Here is a 23278-nt window from a genome sequence, read left to right as displayed (position 1 = left end):
GTTTTCTTTTCTGAACATTGGTTATAGGCACGCAACATATACTTTGGGGCTAATAATTAATTTGCTTCTTCCAAATCAGAGAAAAGAGATAGAAAGTACTACCTTTTTACTCTGGGTTTGCTGGATCAGCATATCATGGGAAGACCTACCACAAGGTTAACAGTATGCCTTACTCTGTGTTGGCCTTCTGTCAAAAATTAGTTGGGATAGATACAACCTATTTGTAAAATACCATGCTACCAAATCAGGACATATGATAACAGTAGGAGGCAAAAGTAGGCTCTTTGATTTCTCTCTTAAAATAAATTTCTAGAAGTGAAGTTACTAGACCAGGTTCTTGATATATTGTTGAGGACTGAATCATGTACCCCACAAAAGGCATGTGTAGGCCCAATCCAGGGTCTTGTGCATGTGAACCCATTTGTCAATAGGACCTTCGAAGATGTTAAAGCTGTGCTGAAACTGAATGAGGGTGGACCTTCATCCAATATGGCTGAAGTCCTTATAAGTAAACGAAATTGAACACAGCAAGAGAAGCCACAGGGAGGAGCCAGAAACTGGAAGTCAACAGAACCCAGAATAGAAAGGAAAAGATGCTGTCTGGTGCACTCCCATGTGATGGAAAAGCCAAGGACCAGGGATTGCTGGCCACCACCACCAGAAAGCCAGTCTTCAAAGGGAAGGTCTTGCCTTGATAAGGACTCAATTTTGGACTTCTCCTAGCCTCAAAATTGTGAGTCAATAAATTCCCACTGTTTAAGCCAACCCAATGTATGTATTTGTTTTAGCAGCTAGGAAAGTAAAACGTATATGTGTGTGTATGTATGTATGTATATAGCTTAATAACACTCTTCAGAAAGATAGTAACAATTCACACTCCCAGAAAATGGTGGCAGGTTGATATTACTTATGAATTCAAAAAGAGATATTGATTATGTTTGTAAACTGGTCTTACCTCTGGGTGTGCTACCTTTTGTATTAAATTCAGAGGCTTCTCTTTTACTTGATTAAATTAAGGTTAGGGCTTTGATTTGGCCATGTCAGTATGCCATTGAATCCCCGCCCTCTTGGTGGGCAGGGACTCACAGAGAAAACGCACAGAAAACAATAAGGCAGAGGAGAGAGTTAGTTTTGACTGGAGCCCAAGGGAGAGAGCAGAGCAGTTTGCCTGATAGTTTACAGCTGGCCTTGTTGAGAGAGCAGAGCAGCTTAGCTTGGAAAGAGACCAGCCCTGAATAGAGACAAGCCTTATGGCAGCCTACAGCTGAGATAGGAAGAAGCTGGGCCCATGGTGCCTTAAGAGGAAGAGGAAGACTGAACCCTCAGAGGCCCGCAGCCATCTTGCTCCAACACGTGGCAACAGACATTTGTGAGGGAAATAACTTACTCTTTAGGGCCTTGTGACTGTAAGCTTCTACCCCAAATAAACACCCTTTATAAAACCCAGCAGATTTCTGGTACTTTGCATCAGCACCCCTTTGGCTCACTAATTTAACAATATTCACAGTATTCCTCATTACCAGTTTGACTCAACCTTGTATTCTCTTCCACAGTTTAACAGCTCAAAACCCACAAGCCTCATCTCTCTAATTCTCCTGTTTTCTTCCTCTCACAGTATACTCCTGTCCAGATGTTCATGACAGAAAGGAACAGGTTGAGTGTTTAAATGCAACTTCAATGGCTCACCACTCCTCTTAGGATAAAATCCAAACTCCTTTAACAGCTAATACACTCTAGGTGAAGTGGCCCTTTCTTCCATCTCCAGCCTCATCTCTCACTACTGACTTGCCTCTCAAATGGGCCAGCTGCCTCTTATCTTCAGACCTTTGTTCAGGCTATTATTTATGGTTGGAACATTAGATTCTAGGGGGAGTTCAGTTCGTATACAGCTCTTCTAACTCCTGGTGATAGCAAAAGTCGCTGCCAACACACAGCTAAGAGTAATGATTTGAGACTACAAATGCCTGTGGAAAAAATAATAATATCTTGATTTGTCAGTCATTTAAGAGAGCAGATTTTGATATGGGCACTAGCTTCTTGGAGTGGAAGAGGCTTGAGGGTCTGTTACTGGGGAGAAGGGAGGGTAGAGAATGAGGAATTTAGGTGTGCTAAAAAAAGTTCTACTAACCAAAGTATTTTTCCCCCAACCCACCCTATTATTATCTTTATATTATTTATATATGAACACACATAAAGAATAAGTGTATAGTAAAAGTTGTGAACTTACAAAGCAAACATGCATAACATCATACAGGGGTCCCATACATCAACCATCCACAAGTACCTTGCATTGTTGTGAGACGTTTGTTACATATTATGAAAGAATATTGTCAAAATCTTACTACTAATTATAGTCCTTATCTTACATTTAGTGTGTTTATGTATGTTTATGTATGAGTGATATACTTCAATAAGTTTAAAAAAACAACAAAAAAGAAATTTCTACTCCAATCGAAATAAAGGAAAATATTTTTCTACACTTTAATTTTATGAGTGCTATAGAATAAGTAGATGAATCAAGAGATTTACTCAGAAAACAGCTCAAGTTATTAAATCCTTCACATCTTGTATACCTAGAATAGTTTACACCTTCCACAGCAATGACTGCTGAAATTTTTTGATAATTTGAGCATTCAGGCACATTTACTCAAATTGCTTAAAAACTCAATATTTTTTAAGGGATCCTAATAAGAAGCTTTGTTGTTCACTGGCACAATAAAGCCTCTTGTAATCAAAATTGTGCAAAAGAGCATTAGATGAAGATGGGTTGACATTGAATTTGAATGTTCTGGCTATCAAGGTTCTCAGTGGAGACTGCTATTATCCTATTTTCTCATCATCCGTCCCGCCTAGGCTTATTAGCCTCTGGGCTCATGCCTCTCAAATGATGCTCTGCACCAGACTGATCCAACATTCCAATCTGATCATGCAAATCTCCAGCTCAAAATTCTTCAATGGCTATTCACCAATACAAGAAAAAGGCAGCCTAAGTACTTTATCATCAAATTCCTGATCTAATAATCCCTGCCTACCTGCCTCTTCAGGCCCATCTACTGCCTTTTTCTCATATGCATTCCCCCACTTTTTAATGAACCACCAACGCCTGGAGCATACCTTATTCCTGCACATTTGTGTTGCATCTGTGTGGTGGTTTGGGGCTATGTACCCCAGAAAAACATGTTCTTTTTTTTTTTTAAAGATTTGTTTATTTATTTCTCTCCCCTTCCCCCCACTGGCCCCAGTTATCTGTTCTCTGTGTCTATTTGCTGCGTTTTCTCTTTGTCCGCTTCTGTTGTCAGTGGCATGGGAATCTGTGTTTCTTTTTGTTGCTTCATCTTGTTGTGTCAGCTCTCCATGTGGGCGGCGCCATTCTTAGGCAGGCTGCACTTTCTGTTGCGCTGGGCGGCTCTCCTTATGGGGCGCACTCCTTGTGCGTGGGGCTCCCCTACGTGGGGGACACCCCTGCGTGGCCTGGCACTCCTTGCACACATCAGCACTGCGCATGGGCCAGCTCCACACGGGTCAAGGAGGCCCGGGGTTTGAGCCACGGACCTCCCATGTGGTAGACGGATGCCCTAACCACTGGGCCAAGTCCACTTCCCACATTTTCTTAAACTTAAGCCATTCCTGTGAGTGTGAACCCATTTGTAAATAGGATCTTTTGACGAGGTTACTTAAGTTAGGGTGTGGCCCAATTTGGTAAGGATGGATCTTAATCCTATTACTGGAGTCCTTTATAAGCAGAATGAAACTCAGAGGAGAGAGTGTGTGAGCCATGGGAAGAAAGAAGCCAGAAGAGAAGGGAGACGCCAGGAGAGGCTGCCATGTGCATTGCTACATGGCAGAGGAGCCAAGGGCCAAGGATCACTAGTAGCCAGCCCCAGAATGCCAGTGTTCAGGAAGAAGGCATTGCCTTAATGATGCCTTGATTTGGACTTCTCCTAACCTCAAAGCTGTGCGCTAATCAATTCCCATTCTTGGTCAATCCATTGCATGGTATTTGCTTGAGTAGCCAAGAAACTACAACACTCTGTATATGCCTTTCCACTAAAATACTGCTACTGATCTTTCACTCTTCATTCAAATGTTCCCTATTCTGAGGCTTCTCTCACTTTCCCTTCTTCTCCTAGGTTTCTCCTATGTTCCTCCTATACTTCATGCACTCACCTATTACAATAGTTGAATTATACTGGACTTGCTGCATGTCTTTCTCTCCATAAAAGAATGTGCTGACTTTCCATTTTTTACCTCTAGTGCCACACACAATGTTTAGCATGTAGGAGATGCTCATTTAAAAATATAATGAACATATTAAAATTTCAATTTTTAATGTTGAATTTTACAGCTATCCAATTCATTGTGTATTATCACACTAATGATTAATCAGTTAATTGTTATCTATAAATTTTATGCATATTACCTTCTCATTAAAAATGTAACCTGCTGCAACATATAAACTCACTGAATATGTGAACTGAAGAACAAATCAACTGTTAGGTTCTTTTGAGAAAGTATGGAAATAGGATAAAAATAAATAATCTGAAATTAGCCCAAAAGAGTCATTTGTCAGTCTTCCAATAAAAGGAATGTTTAAGAATTTTACTTACATGGTATAGCGTGGTCTCTGGCACAGGTGTACCCATGATGTCTTGTCGCAATGCATCCATTTGCAAACTAGGTAGTAATGAATAGTGAGTCGGGCTATTATTCTTATCAGCCTTCTTTTTTGACTTCTTCCCTGTGTCCTTTTTGCTGTTTCTCTGAAACATGTATTCTTCTTGAGCAATTTTTTCATTGCTCATATATCGGAGTAGAGAGTTTTCTATATAAAAAGAGATAAATATACCAATATAAATATACAAATATCCGAAATTTGCCATTTTTCCTAATGCTATTAGATTTCATTTCAGAATTTAACTTAATTTATAAAATAACTATGTATTACTTGTGATCATAGGACAAATAAGAAAAAGTCTATAGAGTGTTTCTGCAAATTTTATCTCTGGAGCAATTATGCGAGAATCACTTGTGGACTTTGAATAAAAAGTTCTGGGTGGGTGGCTCATAAAATTTTTAACAAGCTCCCTCAGGGGGATTCTGCTAAAGCCTGATGACAAACACTGACCTATGATATGTTAGGTAGCATCCTTAAAGAAGTTAAAGCCTGCATTATGAACCAATAGTCAGGAAACCTAGTTCATAAAAACCATGCTTAAATTGATAGTCAGAATTTAGTACTGCATAGTATTTTTTAAAAAGATGTCACTCTCATATGAAGTCCAAAAAGAGTGACTTAGATGGCAGAGACAAACATTTCTCTTTTATTTTTTCCTGATTTATTCTATGAGATAAGTGGTTAGAAACTGACGTTGGAACAATGAATACATAGATGTAAAAGAATCTGGATTGTTCCTGTATTTACCAACATTCTAGAAATGTTTGCTCCATAAAGCAAGTGTTATGAATACTAAAGAAACAGATATTCATTCTTGTTTGTCCCTGTGTGGTTTGTGGATCTGCGTAGTAATGAAATAAATTCTATACACTGGATAGAAATAACAGACACATGGGTCAGACATATCATGAAGGAAACTTAGTGAGCTTAGGTTCTATGAAGTTTTTGGCTTTTTAAAAATTTTGTTGTTTTTCATCCCAAATCTTATGCCTATTTGGAAAAGTGGAAATAGTAGCATGACTCACGGGGCCCACCATATCCACACCAAATCCCATTAAGGAGTGAGGTTTTCAGTTGCTCTCTTTACTGCTCACATCAATATCAGGATAAGAGAACAGAAAAATTTAATTTTGGTAGATACTTCAAGAGTACCCCACCCCCAAGTAAGAAGATATTCCTGAACAGCAAACAAAACAGGAAAAAAGCAGGTTTTTCCCCATTTCTTTATGGTTTTCATTATAGTAACTCCCCCAGAGTTCATTAGCTTTTACTCATCTGTTTCATACTTATATTAAGATTCTATCAATTCAAAAGTAGTGAGGTTGCATTGCGGACAAATGGGGACTCAACACAAACTGCTCCTATTCACTGAATTTAATTCTCTTGTGCAGTTTCACACTTCTGACCTTTTTGTTTTGAAATATTAAATTTCAAATAGTAATCAGATATTCATTTTTTCTAGTATACTTATCTATTCTGAATCACTTTGGAAGCATTCAGAGACCATATCTACTTAATAACCAATCAAGACAGTTAAACATTGCTCTGTCTTGGTTTTGGTGTACCATAAAGTCAATGACAGAACGAAAAGTTTTCCACTGAAGCCATAACATCCTATTTAAAGAACATTTAAATCTGCTTATTGTTCAAACAACCCAGCCTACACTGAAATTCTAGAACACTTACCTCTTCTACTATCTCTCTTCATCTTATTTGGATCTTCATAGTCCCCCACCCAATTATACTCCACTGGCATAGATATAGGTCGTAGCTTGCCTAAACAGAGAACAAAATTCATATCACATTGTTTTTCTTCCCCATGTCCGCTCAAAGTCACACTGATTTTTAGCTACACTCTGCAAAACACACTCACTCATATGCAACATTATGGTTGGCATTAGTGTAGATGAAGAAAATGTGTGTTTTGAGCCAGAAGGTGAAACTGCCTGTGGCAATTGGCCAGGTGAGAATGCAAACTTAAGGCACTTTTTCTCAATAATAAAGAATAGCTTAGGTTTGTTCTCTCAGGAGCTCCAGACTTTAAAACATGATCCTTTAAAAGAAGATAATTATTTCAGTGACTTCATTTTCAGTAACTAAATTTCTGGGTTATTCCCCAGTGCCCAAGTGTCTATTTCGATAGCCTCCCTCTACGATGGCAGCCCCTTGTGTTAAATCTGCTTGCCAGGCCAGGACATTAACTCCCTTTTCATGTTGGAGAAACACAATGCTAACGTCTTCTCCTGACAACCTCCTAACTCCTACCACCATACCTTTTGGATACTATCATGCCTCAGCAATATGGCTAGATTCTCTTTTATGGCTAAGTCTGCCCGTAAGCATTTCTTCAGCTATAACAAACATGTCTAATTTACAAATCCAAATGGCCAATGCTTTGGCCTGTCCTATTTCACTCTGGGCCTATATTCTTACTAAACAGGATTTTATTTTAGCCAGGAGAACTCCTGGCATAGACTCCAAAGATAAACTTTTTGGGGAGGCTGCAGCATATTACTTTTGTTCAACTTGAAGTTCCTGAAGCACAAAACAGCCAAAGAAAATCATACAGACATTTGAGAAGGATACCACAATTCTTGGCATAAGACAGTCGATTAGTAAATTTTGAATGAATGAAAAGCAGAGAATGACACAGGATGGGGTTATAGTAATAATGATGATGATCATGATAATAGTACTAACAATCCTATACCATTTACCATATGCTAGGTACTTTCTTTAGGGTTTTATATGCATTAAATTGTTTAATCCTCATAACAATTGTGAGAAATATACTCTCATTATCCTTATTTTATCAGACAAGGAAACTGAGACTGGTTACATAACTTGTCCAAGGACATACAGCTGGCAAGGTAGTACCAGGATTCAAAGGCAGGCACTCAAACACTGCTTTGGCAATAATTCTTGGTGACTTCAATATTCGCCCTCCAATAACTGGGTCAGTTTCTTGAACTCCTCTCCTCCATTCATTCCTGTGGTAATATGCTTAATCTTGTCATCTGTAAAGGTTGCTATCCCTCCAAATATTCCACTTTCCAACTACCACCTTCTGTATTTCTAGCCTGCTCCCTACAGTACACCAAGTCCAACAAGACTTCCATTTTTAATCTATCAATCTTACCACTTTTTAATATCTCTCAGTAACCATATGGCCTCTTCACTTTCCTCCTTGCCCAGCTAAATTTCATTACCAATTATTATAGTTACTCCAGGTATTTAAAAAAATCTGTTAGAAAACTTGCACTTCTGTTTTTAAACACAGTGTACCAACTTTCTTGGAGTAAATCTCTGCTCTTTTATACATAGGGAATTTGGGTAAGTTGATCCAGGTAAATATATTCTGTCCATTGAGGATAGGTTAAATGTTTTAGAAGAGATCTCCTTTTGTCATATCTATTCCACTGCTTTACAGAATTACTGCAGATTTGCAATGTTACGAATGCTTTATTTTCAAAATATCTAGAAGATATTATTGGTTTTAAAAATAAACTCCATTTCAGCATGTACACGGAAACTGAAGTAGTTAACAGCTCTAACACTGTTTCACCAAGAAAAGCTTTTGAAAAGTGAAAAACAATCCAATAAACAAGCAGTTAAGGGAAACGGACTTTGGCCCAGTGGTTAGGGCGTCCGTCTACCATATGGGAGGTCCGCGGTTCAAACCCCGGGCTTCCTCGACCCGTGTGGAGCTGGCCATGCGCAGTGCTGATGCGCGCAAGGAGTGCCGTGCCACGCAAGGGTGTCCCCCGCGTGGGGGAGCCCCCACCCGCAAGGAGTGCACCCATAAGGAGAGCCGCCCAGCGCGAAAAGAAAGTGCAGCCTGCCCAGGAATGGCGCCGCCCACACTTCCCGTGCCACTGACGACAACAGAAGCGGACAAAGAAACAAAAGCAGACAAAGAAACAAGACGCAACAAATAGACACCAAGAACAGACAACCAGGGGAGGGGGGGAAATTAAATAAATAAATAAATCTTTAAAAAAAACAAAAAAAAACAAGCAGTTAACTGTTTAACTTGAGCTATAGGTTATAAAATAAACTCTTGTTGGATACCTAAAGAAATGATTGGTTGTTTGGAGTCAAATATATGTACACAAATATAAGAATGATTTGCACTTATGTTAAAATATTTTGTACAAACACATGAAATACATAATTATATTTATTGTGTTTCAGGTCATCTTCTTTGAAATTTTAATGGAGCTAAGTCATTGAAGCATGTAATTAGTCCTGGGTGCTTCTGGTTATATCATTGACCATAGGAAAAAATCTGGAGTAGATTTTAAAAATGACTTTTCATGGAGTGTTTTTCTAAAAGGAATTATACCATATATTACTAACTCAAAATTGAAGGAAAATATATTGAATTAGACCCCAAAAAACCCAATTGAGATAAAAAAAATTAATTGAAATAGACTTTTAGAGGACATCAAGGTTTTGCTTTTATTATTTATAAAGCTATACATTTAGCAATGCAAATGAAAACAAGTATTTTAAAAAGAGTATTTGTTAAGGCATAACAAATAATGTTGCTTGTAAGTATTGCTTCATTTATACACTTCTCATTGTGCTAAAATAATGAAACAGACTTAAACAGGTAAATTAACAATATAAAGTAACATCCTCACATAAACAGCAGTCCTTGGAAGACTGAAAAATAGGCAATGGCGAAATCATTTCTAATTCCAATACCCAGATCACTGATTACAGCTTGGAAATAAGTTTGCTACTGGATGCATATAGCAGGATTTTAATTTCACAAGACAGCAAAGTTCAAATGGAAAAAGAACTTTATGGTTTGATGCTACAGTGCTCTTGGTAAAAAAAAAAGTACTATAAGCATTATAGTTAGATTTAAGTAAAATATATATTATTCATAGATGCAAAGTATTTTATGCTTATACGCCTTTTAAGGCTTATTAAATTAAATACATCAGATCCATTGCTATGTAAATGCGCATAAATTAAACATAAATATCTGAAGTATAGTCTGGAAAATTTTAAGAAGTCTCCTAGGTAGTAACACAGATTAATTCTTGAGGTGGTGAAGTTAAGATTATTAAATCATTATGAAAATTGATAAGAGCAACTACAATGATAAACTGCTTTCCTGAGCAAAACTACCCATTTCATTTCTTTGGTGTAGCATGAGAAATGTAGTATAGTAATTATACCAGTGCAGTCCTTTTCTTTTGTTGTAGTCAAGGAATATGAGGATTAGAGGCCATTTAAAATTTCTTGCTGACCATGCTATCTTAAAAGTAATTTTATATTTCTCTAAGCATAAAGTATTTATTAATTGTAGAGTTCAGTTGACACTATCACAGGCCCTGTGATAACTCTTGTGCCACTGCCTCATCACATACTATTATTTTGTTCCTTGGGTATTCATAACTGTTCCACAGCTGCAGTTTTCTAACTGGGATTCCCATTGAGGCAGGAATTGTGCACTGTATTTCTAGTGTATGCTAATGAGTGTAGCACAGGTGAAAAAGGTAAGTATTGCTGGATTTCCTTTGAATTTTATTCTGAAATTGATGGTAGGCAGCTTTTTAAAATTATAAACAATATTTAACTGCAATTAAATACAAATAGAAGACTTAATATAATTTTAAGTTCACAGTCAGTGATGGAGAGCTTTATAATATTCTATAGTAATATATTTTAATATAAAAATTGCTATGCTTTATTACTGGTACACAGAATCCCTTGAAAATAAACTAATTCTTACCTTAGATAATAGAGCATTTTAGGTGATATTACAAATGTTACAGTTCCCTTTGGCAGAGTTAATTGCTCACTTATCTGGGCTCCCTTAGCTCTTTCCCAGAATCTTTAGTATATAGGATGCTTATTATACTGTATTATATCTGTTTATAATTTTTTTCTAATTTTTTAGCAGGAACTAGGTCTTACATATCTTTCTTATGAATGTTCCTGGCAAAGACTTGGATCCAAAGGAAGTATTTATTAAGTCATTTTTTGATGGTTGAATGAAAGGATGCTAGTTATTAGGGATATCCCAAATTACTGAGTTTTTCACTGGATCCTATCCTCTATTACTACTCAGGGGCATGACTTGAGCAATTCTCCCTTCTCTCTCCTGCATCAAGTTTCCGCTCTTTACTCAATCATTCCCATTCCCATACAAACATGCTGTGATTTTGCCTTAAAAAACAAAACAAACAAACAAAAAACCTCTCTTGACCTCAAATCCCCAACCAGCTACCACATTATTTCTCTGCTCCCCCTTTCATAAAATCTCCTAGAATGACTTATTTACACTCCTAGTCTCCAAGCCTTATCACCTACTCACTTTCTTATTTCTCCAATTAAGCTTCTACTCCCACTACTTCACCCAAACTGCTCCTGGCAAAATCACTATGATCTCCATGTTGCTAAAATCAGTAGAAAATTTTCAGAGGTTAGGGCTAAGCAAAAATGTCACTTGCACAGGGTTGCTCTCAAGTTTCTCAGCATTTATTTTCATTTGTCTTGCAGTTCTTCATAGCATGCCAATTATAGTAAAAAAATCATTTATAAATTAATTGCTTGAAATTTGTCCCTCTTCTAGAATGTAAATTCCAGGAGGGAAGGGATAATGTCTCTGTTGTTTACTGTGGTATCTCCAGCACTTAGCACAGTGCTGTAAACACAGTTTCTGCTTAGTATTTAACTGAGTGCTTATTAAGAAAGTAAATAGGGACCTTCCTCATACACTAGACCAAAAGGACCCAAGCTAAACCTTTAGTTTCTATTTTCTTTCCTTCCTTGCTTCCTTCCTTCTATGATAGTATGTCATCTTGATCAAATCTCTTCACTTTTCTCCCCTCTAAGATTTATTTTATTTATTTATCCCCACCTTCTCGTTTGTTTTTGCTGTGTCAGTTTGTTATGTGCTGGTCTTCTTTTTTTTAGGAGGTACTGGGAACCGAACCTGGGACCTCCCATGTGGGAGGGAGGTACCTAATTGCTCAAGCCACTTCCACTCTGTTTTGTTGTGTCTTAATTTTGTTTTCCTCCAAATGTCTCTTACTGTATAATCTTGTTGTGTCAGCTTGCCACGCCAGCCTGTTATGTCAGCTTGCTCTCTTGCTTGTCCTCCTCAGGAGGCTCTGGGAACCGAACCCAGACCTCCTGTGTGTAGGTAGGAGCTCAATCGCTTGATCCACATCTGCTCCCTCTTCACTTTTTTTTTTTAAACAAACTGAGCCTTAAAGAGCTGTTGGTAATCAGCTCAGAACTAGAAGTAGTATCTCCTCATTCCTCTTCTAGAAACATTCCAGTCTTTAAGCTGCTCATGATGTCTACTGAAACGTGTCAATAACAGTACTTTTTTTACTCTCAAAACATACTAAAATCATGAAGTTTCAGGGTAAGAGGCAGCACCTGAGAAGCAATCATCTCTCTAACAGCTGAGAAAGAGTTGGAAGAAACTACAGAAAAATTTACCCATAAGTCCTCCATACCCTTTAAAGTCCAGACTCTAATGGAAAAAATGTACGTACATATACAATTCTCTTATGAATATCTTAGACAATATTATGATGAAAATGTAGTAAGGAACAGTTAAACTATAAGGTTGTCACATACAGCCATCAAGCTCCCCACATTCCAGAAAGAAAAATTACTTTCAGATGGTTGACTGCATTTTTAGGAAAATATCACAAGGTTATTTAAGACAGAGGAACACACATTTAAAGAGGAAGTAAAACTGAATTAAAAGGGAAGTAAATAATTTTTTTTAAGGATAAGGTTAATAATCTGGATCCAATAAAATAAGAATGGGCACTTTGATCATTAGGGGCCTTAAAATTTTTTTTTTATAAAAGAGCTTGTAAACAATTATTTAAGCATTGGCTTTAATGCCCATTAAATAATACAAACCAAATACAAACCAAATGACTATTAGGAGAAATCTTTTCTGTTTCATTAAGGGAGAACAAAAACAATGAACATTTCATTTCAAAGAATATGTTGTATCTTGTTTGTCCATTTTCCTACTGCTTTCTAAAAGTAATGTATACTTTAAATGGGAAGTAGTATACATGAATTGTCAATGGAATATGTTGAATTGCATAAAAATTACAGGCATTAAAAATTTTAACTTGTTACTTTGAATTAATTTCAAACTTACAAGACCGTTGCAAAAATAACACAAACCTCATACACCCCACACCATCCCTCCATACCCAGATCCACCAATTTTAACATTTTGCCAATTTTGCTCCTTCCTCTCTCCCTCCCTCCTTCCAACTGTCTATATACTGAATATTTGAGTGTAGGTTGCACACATCATGCTTCCTGAACACATAATACTTCCATGTACATTTCCTATGAAAAAGGATATTCACTTATGCGATCACCTTAAGTACAGTTATCAACTTCAAGAAATTTAATATTGATATAAAGCTTACAGTCTATATTCCTATTTTTTCTTCTGTTGTAATAATATCCTTTTGAGTCTTTTCTTCTCTATTCTTAGATCCCATTCAGTATCATTTATTGTATTTAATTGCTATTATCTCTTTAGTTTCTCTTTTCTTAAATTGCGGAATCATATACAACATAAATCTTCCCCTCTCAATCTCTCGCAAGCATACCATTCAGTGGGATTAATCACATTCACGATGTTGCTATATCCTCTCCACCATCTATTTTTGTACTTTTCCTTTACCCCAAACAGAAACCCTACCTTGATTTTGTATTAATTCCCCATTGCTCCTGCCCCCCCATCCCCTATAACCTGTACACTACTTTCTGTCTCTATAAACTTGCTATTCTCTGATATTTTCTTTATGATTTCCATGGGGCTTAAATTTAACTTCCAGAATCTGTAACAATATGGCTTGCTTTGATGCCAACTTGTAACTTCAATAGTATACACACATTATTTTCCTATACCCCTCTGTTCCCAACTGTATTAGTCAGCCAAAGGGATGCTGATGCAAAATACCAGAAATCTGCTGGGTGTTATAATGGATATTTATTTGGGGTAGGAGCTTACAGATACTAGGCCATAAAGCATAAGTTACTTTCCTCTCCAAAGTCTATTTCCACGTGTTGGAGCAAGATGTCTGCTGATGTCTGCGAGGGTTCAGGCTTCCTGGGATCCTATGTTCCTGGGGCTTGCTTTTCTCTGGGTTCAAGGTTCCTTTCTTCCTGGGGCTGGCTTCTCTTTCTTCTGGGAGCTTACTTCCCATGGCTCCAGCTAAGACTTCAGCATCAAACTCCAACATCAGAAAACCCTCAACTCTGTTCTTTCCCATGCCTTTTATCTGTGAGTCCCCACCCACCAAGGGGTGGGGACTCAATGCCCTAATGACATGGCCCAATTAAAACCCTAATCATAACTCAATCAGGCCAAGGTACAGATCAGATCACAAACATAATCCAAAATTTAATTTTGGAATTCATAACCATATCAAACTGCTACACCTACTTTATGTACTTTTTATCACATTACGAGTTTATTCATTATGAATCTAAAGTCACTGATTTATCATCATATTTTGTGCATTTGCCTCTTAAAGCCTATAGGAAATAAAAAGTGGAGTTACAAAAACAAAAATATAATATTACTGGTACTTATAGTTACTCATGTCATTAACTTTATCAGAGATTTTTATTTCTTCCTGTGGCTGTATCAACTGCCTAATGTTCTTTTTTTCAACCTGAAGACTCTCCTTTACCACTTCTTGCAGGGCCAGTCTAGTGGTGAAGACGTCCCTCAGCTTTTGTTTATCTGGGGATGGTTTAATCCCACCCTAATTTTTGAAAGACAGTTTTGCTGGATATGGAATTCTTGGTTGGCAATTTTTCTCTTTCAGCACTTTAAATAGGATCTCCTGCTACCTTCTTGCCTTCATAGTTTCTGATGAGAAATAGACAAAATATTATTGATGCTCCCTTGAAACTGATATGATGCTTCTCTCTAATGGCTTTCAGAATTTTCTCTTTATCTTTGGCATTTGATGGTTTGATTATAACATGGACACGGTGTGAGTCTATTTGGGTGTATTCTGTTTGGAATACGTTGCGCATCTTGGATGTGTATATTCATGTCTTTCATTAAATTGGGAAGTTTTCAGCCATTATTTCTTTGAATATTCACTCTGCTTCTTTCTTTCTTTTCCTTCTGGGATTCCTACAATTAGTATATTGGTATGCTTGATGGTGTCCCATAGGTTCCACAGACTCTGTTCAATTTTATTCATTCATCTTTCTGTTCCTCAGACTGGATGATTTCAATTGTCTTCTCTTCAAGTTCACTGATTTTTTCTTCTGCTAGCTCCTTTCTGTTGTTGAACTCCTCTAGGAAATTTTAAATTTCTGTTACTGTGGTATTCAGCTGTTTATTTCCTTTTCATAATTTCCATCTCTCTATTGATATTCTGTTTCAGTACATGTATCATTTTACTGATTTCCTTAGGTCTTGTCCATGTGTTCCTTTAGCTCTTTGAGAACATTTAGGACCATATGCATCAAGTCTGATCATCTCTGTTGATGGTTTCTAATGTTTTAATCTCCTTTGTCTGTGCCACTGCTTCCTGCTTCTTTATATGTTTTCTAATCTTTCGCAGAAACCTGGACACTTTGGTATTTTAATGTGTTAACAGTGGAATTTAGACTCTGTGGTCTCTGTTCCTTGAGGCTGTATCTAACTAAAGTCATAACATAGCTATCTTTGTGTGCCAGGGGGTAACCAACCCCCCCCCCCACCAAAAAAGAATAAAAAACAAACAAAAAAAACCCCAACAAAACGAAACAAAAACAAAAAACCAAGAATGGAAAAATAGAAACTGCCTTTCCCAGAGTTTGCAGACTGATCTATGAAAATGTTCTCCTTCAGAGCTTATCCATATAATGGGTTGTATAATATCTCTAGACCATGTATAGGAGCCTCCCTGACCCTTCTGCACATGCATCTTGTCTTGGGCATGTAAGCCTGGCCCTAGGAATTCCCCATTTATGTGGATAGGAATGTCCCTTCTTCCATAGGAAACAGTTTCCTCATGGTCCAGGTCCTGCACTGTATGTCTTACAGCCAGAAATTCCTTGTCCCAAGCAGCAAGAACTGGGGGATCTCTCACAGTACTCTATAGGTCAGTAAGCTGCACCCTACACATGGGGGACAAATCCTGGGATAGCAAAGTCCATCAGGCCCCCACCAGACAGATTGGGCCAGACATATATGTTTCCAGTATGTGCACAAGTGTTACCTTGCTCATTTTAGAACTGGGATCAGGGATCTGCACTGGGAACCCAGCTGGGCTCCATGCAGTGGTGGTGAGGGGTAGGGAAGGGACAAGCCAGGGCAACAGGGGATCCTACTGCTTTCAGGTAGCCTTTTTCTTGATTTGGCACTCATCCTATTACTGTAGTCCTTTAACTGTTTTGGGGAGCTTTGAAAAAGATGTTTCTGCCAGTTCTTACTGGTTGTTCAAAGCTTCTGTGGTGACAGGGAGCCTTCTTGACCTGGACTGAACCTATAGGCACTTTTAATACTTGATTCCAAGGCTAATTATATTTTGAACCAATTTACCTTTTTGTAAACATTTTACCAAGAGAAAGACTGTGCTACATACATATTGGAGTCAGGAAGGACAGGTTTTTCTTATTTAAATGTTGCCACTATGTATAAAGACAATTCATCTACATTAGACTGATGTGGCAAGAATAGGGAAGGATTCAGATGGTTTAAATACTGTATAAGTGGCAAAAGAGTTCTGTGTCCTCCTCTCAGGGCTCTGTATAAATGACTATGTTAAAACATTTGCTTCTTGCTGTGTTCAACATTAATACGGATGTGGATAAGAAAGATGACACAGGCATACAAATATTATTTGGTTAAAAACATCCAGTTCTCAAATTAAAGAATTACAAATTCAAGCATGCCTTTTTTAAACAAAAATCTTGATAAAGCAATGTCTTCAAAATCCTGCCCACATAATCAATTACATTGTCCTTTATCACCATCAGCTTGATATTCAATGTTATTCTGTGAAGCTAGTCAACATGTAGTCATTATGAAATTTATTAAAACAATTCCTTTGAGTATAGCCCACATTTCATAATTCTGCATTTTCAATTCACCAGTTCTGCTCTGGAAATGTTACATTTTATTTGAACGCATAAGTTTCATATGATTAGAATTGCATTTTCTCTTCTCTCTAGCAGAGATGATGAATGATAACTTTTCCCTGATAATAAAGATTATATATATATATTAAAAAATCACAGCAAAAGAGCAGACTTCTACTTGGAACTAAATAAGAAAGTGTGAATTTACTGTGTGTATTTGATTCTTTAAGAAATATTTGAAATAATGCTATTAATTATAATTTAACTGTGCATAAGAAAAAATGAAGTTGTAAGGTAAGTGGAAAGGCAACATTAATGTATGATGTGACCCAGGAACCTACAGATATTCTTATACCACACTGATAAAACTCATTAGTTTACAGTGTCATTTCCCATGTTGCTGCAAGTCATTTCAAGCCAATTGCTGTTCACATGGATACAAGGAACATGCTATTTTGTTTTCTCTTTTCCCAACTACTTGAATTGAAAATGTTCAGATATAATGTTTGTGGCAGTTTGATATTATTTATGAATTCCAAAAAAAACATAGCTTATGTTGTAAACTGGTCTCTTCCTCTGGGCATGACGATACCCTTTGATTGTTTTAGATTCAGCTGAGATGTCTTTGATTACAAATTATGTTAAGATTAGGGTTTTGATTTTACTACATCATTAGGGTGTGTAGGGTTGAGTTCCCACCCCCTTGGTGGGCTGATAAAACAGACTCTCACATGGAAGTAGATACACAGAGAAGAATAACACAGAGGAAGAGAGACAGCTCATTAGATGTGGTAGAGGCCCTGGGAAGAAAGATGAGCCTGATAGTCTACAGTTCATCTTGTGAAGAGAACAGAGCAGCTTAGCCCAGAAAGAAATGAGCTCTGGGGGGGGGGGGGGTTGGGGTGGGGGTGGGTGGGAGAGACAAGCCTTATGCCAGATTAAAGCTGAGATCTGAAGAAGCTGGGCCCATGGAGACTTAAGAGGAAGGAGGAAGGCTGAACTCTCTCAGACATTGCCCACCATCTTGTTTCAACACATGGCAAATGACTTTGGATGAGAAAGTACCTCTTATGGTACCCTGAGTTGGACTCTTAAGGCCTTGTGACTGTAAGCTTCTATCCCAAAAAAGTAGTCTTTATAAAAGCCAACAAAGTTCTGGTACTTTGCATCAGCATCCCTTTGGCTGACTAATACAACATTATAGAAATTAATTTTCTTCATTGCACAATGTATGTGCAAATAATATTTATGAGAAGCTTTTCTAAAATATCAAGTTTGCATTAATTCACTCACTTTTTATGAGTTCCTGGATTTATAATAAATCAGTAAAGGTCTGGATTCCAGTATTCAAAGCAATTCTATTCTGTGATGTTATTGTAAAAATGTATTTTCTTCCATTTCTTATGGACTGAGTCAACTGTGTCTACCTTTTAGCATGTTTCTAAGCATAGAAATGCGCTATGATGGAATAGCAAGGGCAAGGAATCTATGAGGAGTGAAAAGGGAAAGCTGATAGGAAATACTACCATTCTGAAAAGTTGCCAAGCAATTGATCTTATCAAATTTGAACCTTTGCCTTTGAAGCATGAGCAGATGAGATCAAATAGTTAAATAACTTAATGTTACCTTTCCCCTCTTTTTATTTACACATTACAGTTTCAACTTTAATAAACACAATTGTGAAAACAAATACCTAGTAGATCCTGGGCCCTTCCAAAGCAATTTATAATTTGTTGTCATTAAATTCTCACAAAAACTCTATGGCGCAGAAATTTTCATCTTCATTTAACAAATGACAAAACTGAGGCTTACCCCACATTGGTGGGGTAACCAATAACAGCTGGGGCCCTTCCCCTTAGCATTAGCAAGGGGAGGAATAATTAATAGCTTAAAAGGTGACCACCCAAGCCCTATCTTGCTTTCTCTGCCTAGAGAAGCCTGTACCAAATCTCGGTGCCTATTTCCATCCTTCCTTCCCATTTGTCAGCAAGCTCTGTTCTTTTCCCCCATTTCCCAATACATTCTTTTTACTGGCCTAACTAAAAAACAAAAACAAAAACAAAAACCGATCCCTAGAGTAATATCCCTAAGGTCACAATGGAATAATTAGATGGCAGATAGGAATACCAAGTATGTCAAATGCTATAGACAATAGTATTAACAACTAACCTATGTTGCTTCCCCTACTGTTATGTGTATTTTCCAGAAATTATTCTTGTCTGTCTTTTTATGAAGGTAAAATCTATTTTATGCTCTTTGATTTGAAAAGGACATAACACATTTTTACTAATTTTATCCCCCAATTTAGCAATCTTTTCCTAAGGTTTGTTGAGGGCCATATCTATTTATATGTATTTTTATTATACTGCAAGTTAACTATAAAACAACATATACAAGAACTTAAAAAATCAGACCTTGTTTGGCTTACCTGAAATAAAATGCTTGAATTTGGATGGAGTAAAACAATTGTTGGACATTATTTTCCTACAGTTTAGCAAATTATTTTCATCAGATTTATATCACATTTAGCTAGGAATGGATTTAGCTATTAGTATCACTGGTAGGGTCAACAAATATCCATGGATACTTAATCCCAGCTGCACCACTTACTAGTTAGCCTCTCTGTAATTCAGATTTAACATCTGTAACATAAGGATTTTGTTAGTATTTACCTCATAGGGTTATTGTGAGGATTAAATGGGTTAATGCCTTTAAAATGTTCAGAACATAAAAAAGTTCAATAGGTAGTATTTACTTATTTTCTAGAAGAGCCATCTACTGGCTTTCCATATTGTACTGAGCTTTGGGCAAGTAATTATACTTATTTTTAACTCACTCTTAGCAACAACTAGTGGATCCATGGTACAAAATGAGAGCCTTTGGATAACCAATATTTTAAATCCCAAAATTAGGTTATCTTTGAGTATTTTTCTATAGAGTCTATCTTTCTTTGTTACTGTATACAATAACAGTGCTTCCATAAATATAGTTCTCTTTTATATTTAACTTTAGAATAGGAATATTAAAAGAATATAGTAAGAACACACATATTTGACCAAAATCACCTATTAAGAACTGTCACATCTTCCCTTTCCTTCTCAAAATCCTAACTAGACAAGACTCTCTTATAATCTCAACTGTAACTTCTCTTTGAGTAAGTAGGTAAAAAGGAAGTTAATAGGAAAATAATAGTGGCAGAATTCACATACATCAAGATAGGACTATTTGTGACTAAAAACTAAGTTGAACGCACTAAGAATAAAGGACTTATACACAGCATTTTAAAGTATTGTGTGAGTGCTAAAAGCCAAATTACTGTCATTTCCTTGAAGTATGAAATGTGAACTTTTCTGTACTTTAGTTTTTTGCTATCATACTTCAGCAGAATTGTATATTTTCATTATAATTATTTTTCAATTCCAGAGAATGTGGTCACATTTGGGAATTTATGCAATGAGATCAGGTTAAAGATTAAAGAAGTTGTGTTATTCTGGCAGCCATCTTTTTGTTGTTGTTGTTTAAGAAGGTTTGAAGTAATTTGTGTTGGAGCCTTTAGGCTGATTTATATCAGCCCTCCGATCTCTGACCTAGGTTTGGGAAGGTACCAGTTGTTTGGTGGGGATGACTGGAGTTTGGAAACCCCACATGGTGACTATTTATCATCTAAAACTCAGCATAAATGTCACTTCAACTTATTTGACTTCCTTAGGAAGACTATATGGCTTCACCTCCTAGATGACTACAGCATCTTGTTCATACCTTTCTACTTATGTAAAGTGACACAATCCATCTCTTTTTTCTTCCCTCTGAATTGTGATTGTCTTACAGGTAGGAACTATGTGTTATTTATCTTTGTATCACCAGTGCTTAGCCAATTTTATGTACACAATAAATATTAGTTGAATCACTTGATGAATTAATTGAATGTTGGGAAAATTAGGACCACAAATGCATGTGCTTGACAAGTAAGCTTTACTATTTAAGACCACATGATCAAAAGGTAAATAAATTGAACTGCTAATTTCCTGATAACCCAAGATGAATAAAATATTTCTAGTCTATTAAGAATCTCCACTGAAGGCTCAAATTAAATCAAACCGCTGTATACTAAGATTATTTGTTTCAGGTTCAAAAGTTAAAAAAAAAAACTGTTTTTTTATTTCTTACTCACTTTTAAAACATACATACATTTATTTTTGCCTAAGTTTTTTACAGAAGTAATTATCAATAGGATATCTTCTATTTTAAGTTCTGAAATTTGTACAATATTCTATTTTATTGGGGGGAGATGGATATTATGACTTGTGAAATATGATGGCACTAAGGTGCTTTAAAAAAATCTGAAGGAACTAACAATTCATAGCAATTCAAGTAAGGACCTAGTAAACATGTTTCTATAAAGTTATGGGTAATCAACTTCTTTATTTGGTGACTATCAAATACCCCTTAAATTACTATACTCAATGGTGAAAGACTGAAAGCCGTCCCCCTAAGTTCAGGAATAAGAGAAGGATGCCTACTTTCATTGCTGCCAGTCAACACTGTATTGTGAGTTTTAGCCAGAGATATTAGGCAAAAAAAGAAATAAGAGATATCCAAATTGAAAAGGAAGAAGTAACACTTCCTCTATTTGCAGATGACATGATCCTATATATATGGAAAATCCCAAAGAATCAACAAGAAAACTATTAGAGCTAATAAACAAATTCAGTAAATTTGCAAGGTCCAAGACTACCATGCAAAATTCAGTTGTGCTTCTATATACCAGCAACAAACATTCCAAAACATGAATTAAGAAAATAATTCCATTTATAATAGAATTCTAAAATAATAAAATATCTAGATATAAATTTCATTTAGTTAATAAATGTAATAACCAAGGAGATGAAAAGCATGTACAATGAAAACTAAAAAAAGCACTGCTGGAAGATATTAAAAGAAGACTTAAATAAATGGCAAGACATCCAGTGTCTATGGATTAGAAGACTTATTGTTAATTTAACAATGATCTACAGATTGAATGCAATCCCTATCAAAATTCCAGCAGCCTTTTTTGGAGAAATGGAAACACCAATCATCAAATTTATGTAGAGTCACAAAGGGTCTTGGTAGCTAAAACAATCTTGAAAAAGAAGAACAAATTTGGAGGTCTCATACTCCCCAATTTCAAAATTTACCACAAAGATACAGTAGTCAAAACAGTGAGGTAGGGACATAAAGACAGACATGTATTCCAATGTAAAAGAATTGAGGGTCCAGAAATAAACCCATACATTTATGGCCAACTGATTTTTGACAAGAGTACCAAGTACATTAGATGGGTATGGAGCAGTCTCTTTGACAAATGGTGCTGGGAAAACTGGCTGTCTACATGCAAAAAATGGAAAATGAACCCCCATCTCACGCCATATACAAAAATTAACTTGAAATGGATCAAGGACCTAAATATAAATGCTAACACTATAAAACTCTTAGAAGATAGCATAGGGGAAAATCTCCATGATCTTGGATTTGGCAGTGATTTTTTTAGTTATGATACTGTAAGCATGACCAACAAAAGAAAAATTGGATAAACTGGCCTTTATCAAAATTAAAAACTTTTGTGCATCAAATGACATTATTAAGAAAGTGAAAAGACAACCTGTACAATGGGAGAAATAGCTGCAAATTATATATCTGATAAGGGTTTAATATCCAAAATATATGAAGAACTACAACTCAACAATGAAAAGACAATACAATCAAAAGTGGGCAAAAGGCTTGAATAGACATTTCTCAAAAATGGCCAATAAGCACATGAATAGATGCTCAACATCACAAGTCATTAGGGAAATACAAATCAAATCCACAATGACATACTACTTCACACCTACTAGGATGACTAGTATTAAAAAACAGAAAGTAAGTGTTGAGAAGGATGCAGAAACATTGGAACCCTTGTACACTGTTGGTGGGAATGTGAAATTGTATAGCCACTGTGAAGGGGTTCCTCAAAAAGTTAAACAGAGAATTAGTATATGACCTGAGAATTCTGCTACTAAGTATATTCCCCTAAAGAACTGGAAACAGGTATTTAATTAAAAACTTGTACCTGAATGTTCATAGCAGCACTATTCACAATTTCCAAAAGGTGGAAATAATCCCAATGTCAATCAAGTGATGAATGGATAAACAAAATGTCATATATTCATGCAGCGGAATATTATTTAGCTGTGAAAATGAATTACTGATTTATGCTGCAACATGGAGATCATTATGTCTAGTGAAATAAGCCAGACACAAAAGGATAAATATTGTATGATTCCACTGATATGTAATATTTAAAGGCAACAAATTGGCAGGGGCAAAGTAGATAGAGGTTACAAAGGGCCAGGTTATGGGGAAATGGGGAGTTATTGTTAAATGAGTACAGACTTTCTGTTTTGGGTGATGAGAAAGTTTTTTACAATGGATGGTGATGATGGTAGTACAACATAGTAAATGTAATTAATACCACTGAAT

At 36.4% G+C, this 23278-nt stretch overlaps 1 protein-coding gene across 8 annotated transcripts in view; it reads right to left on the bottom strand.

Annotated features, from left to right (window-relative positions):
- Positions 1–23278, bottom strand: part of CNKSR2 (connector enhancer of kinase suppressor of Ras 2) — a 355641-nt gene that overhangs the window by 94207 nt on the left and 238156 nt on the right. For 4 of the 8 annotated variants that reach the window (XM_058291604.2, XM_058291606.2, XM_058291602.2 and 1 more), the window contains 2 exons: positions 6362–6451; positions 4608–4822 (listed from right to left, as the gene is read on the bottom strand). In XM_058291604.2, the coding sequence (XP_058147587.1) occupies positions 4608–4822; positions 6362–6451 (305 nt within the window). The remainder of the gene's footprint in view (positions 1–4607; positions 4823–6361; positions 6452–23278) is intronic. The other 4 variants (XM_058291607.2, XM_058291601.2, XM_058291603.2 and 1 more) reach the window with 1 other exon arrangement.

The sequence above is a fragment of the Dasypus novemcinctus genome, chromosome X (genome assembly GCF_030445035.2).
Source record: "Dasypus novemcinctus isolate mDasNov1 chromosome X, mDasNov1.1.hap2, whole genome shotgun sequence".
Classification (NCBI taxonomy): Eukaryota; Metazoa; Chordata; class Mammalia; order Cingulata; family Dasypodidae; genus Dasypus; species Dasypus novemcinctus.
Note: the sequence above shows the minus strand (reverse complement) of the source record. Positions and strands in the feature narration are given on the sequence as shown.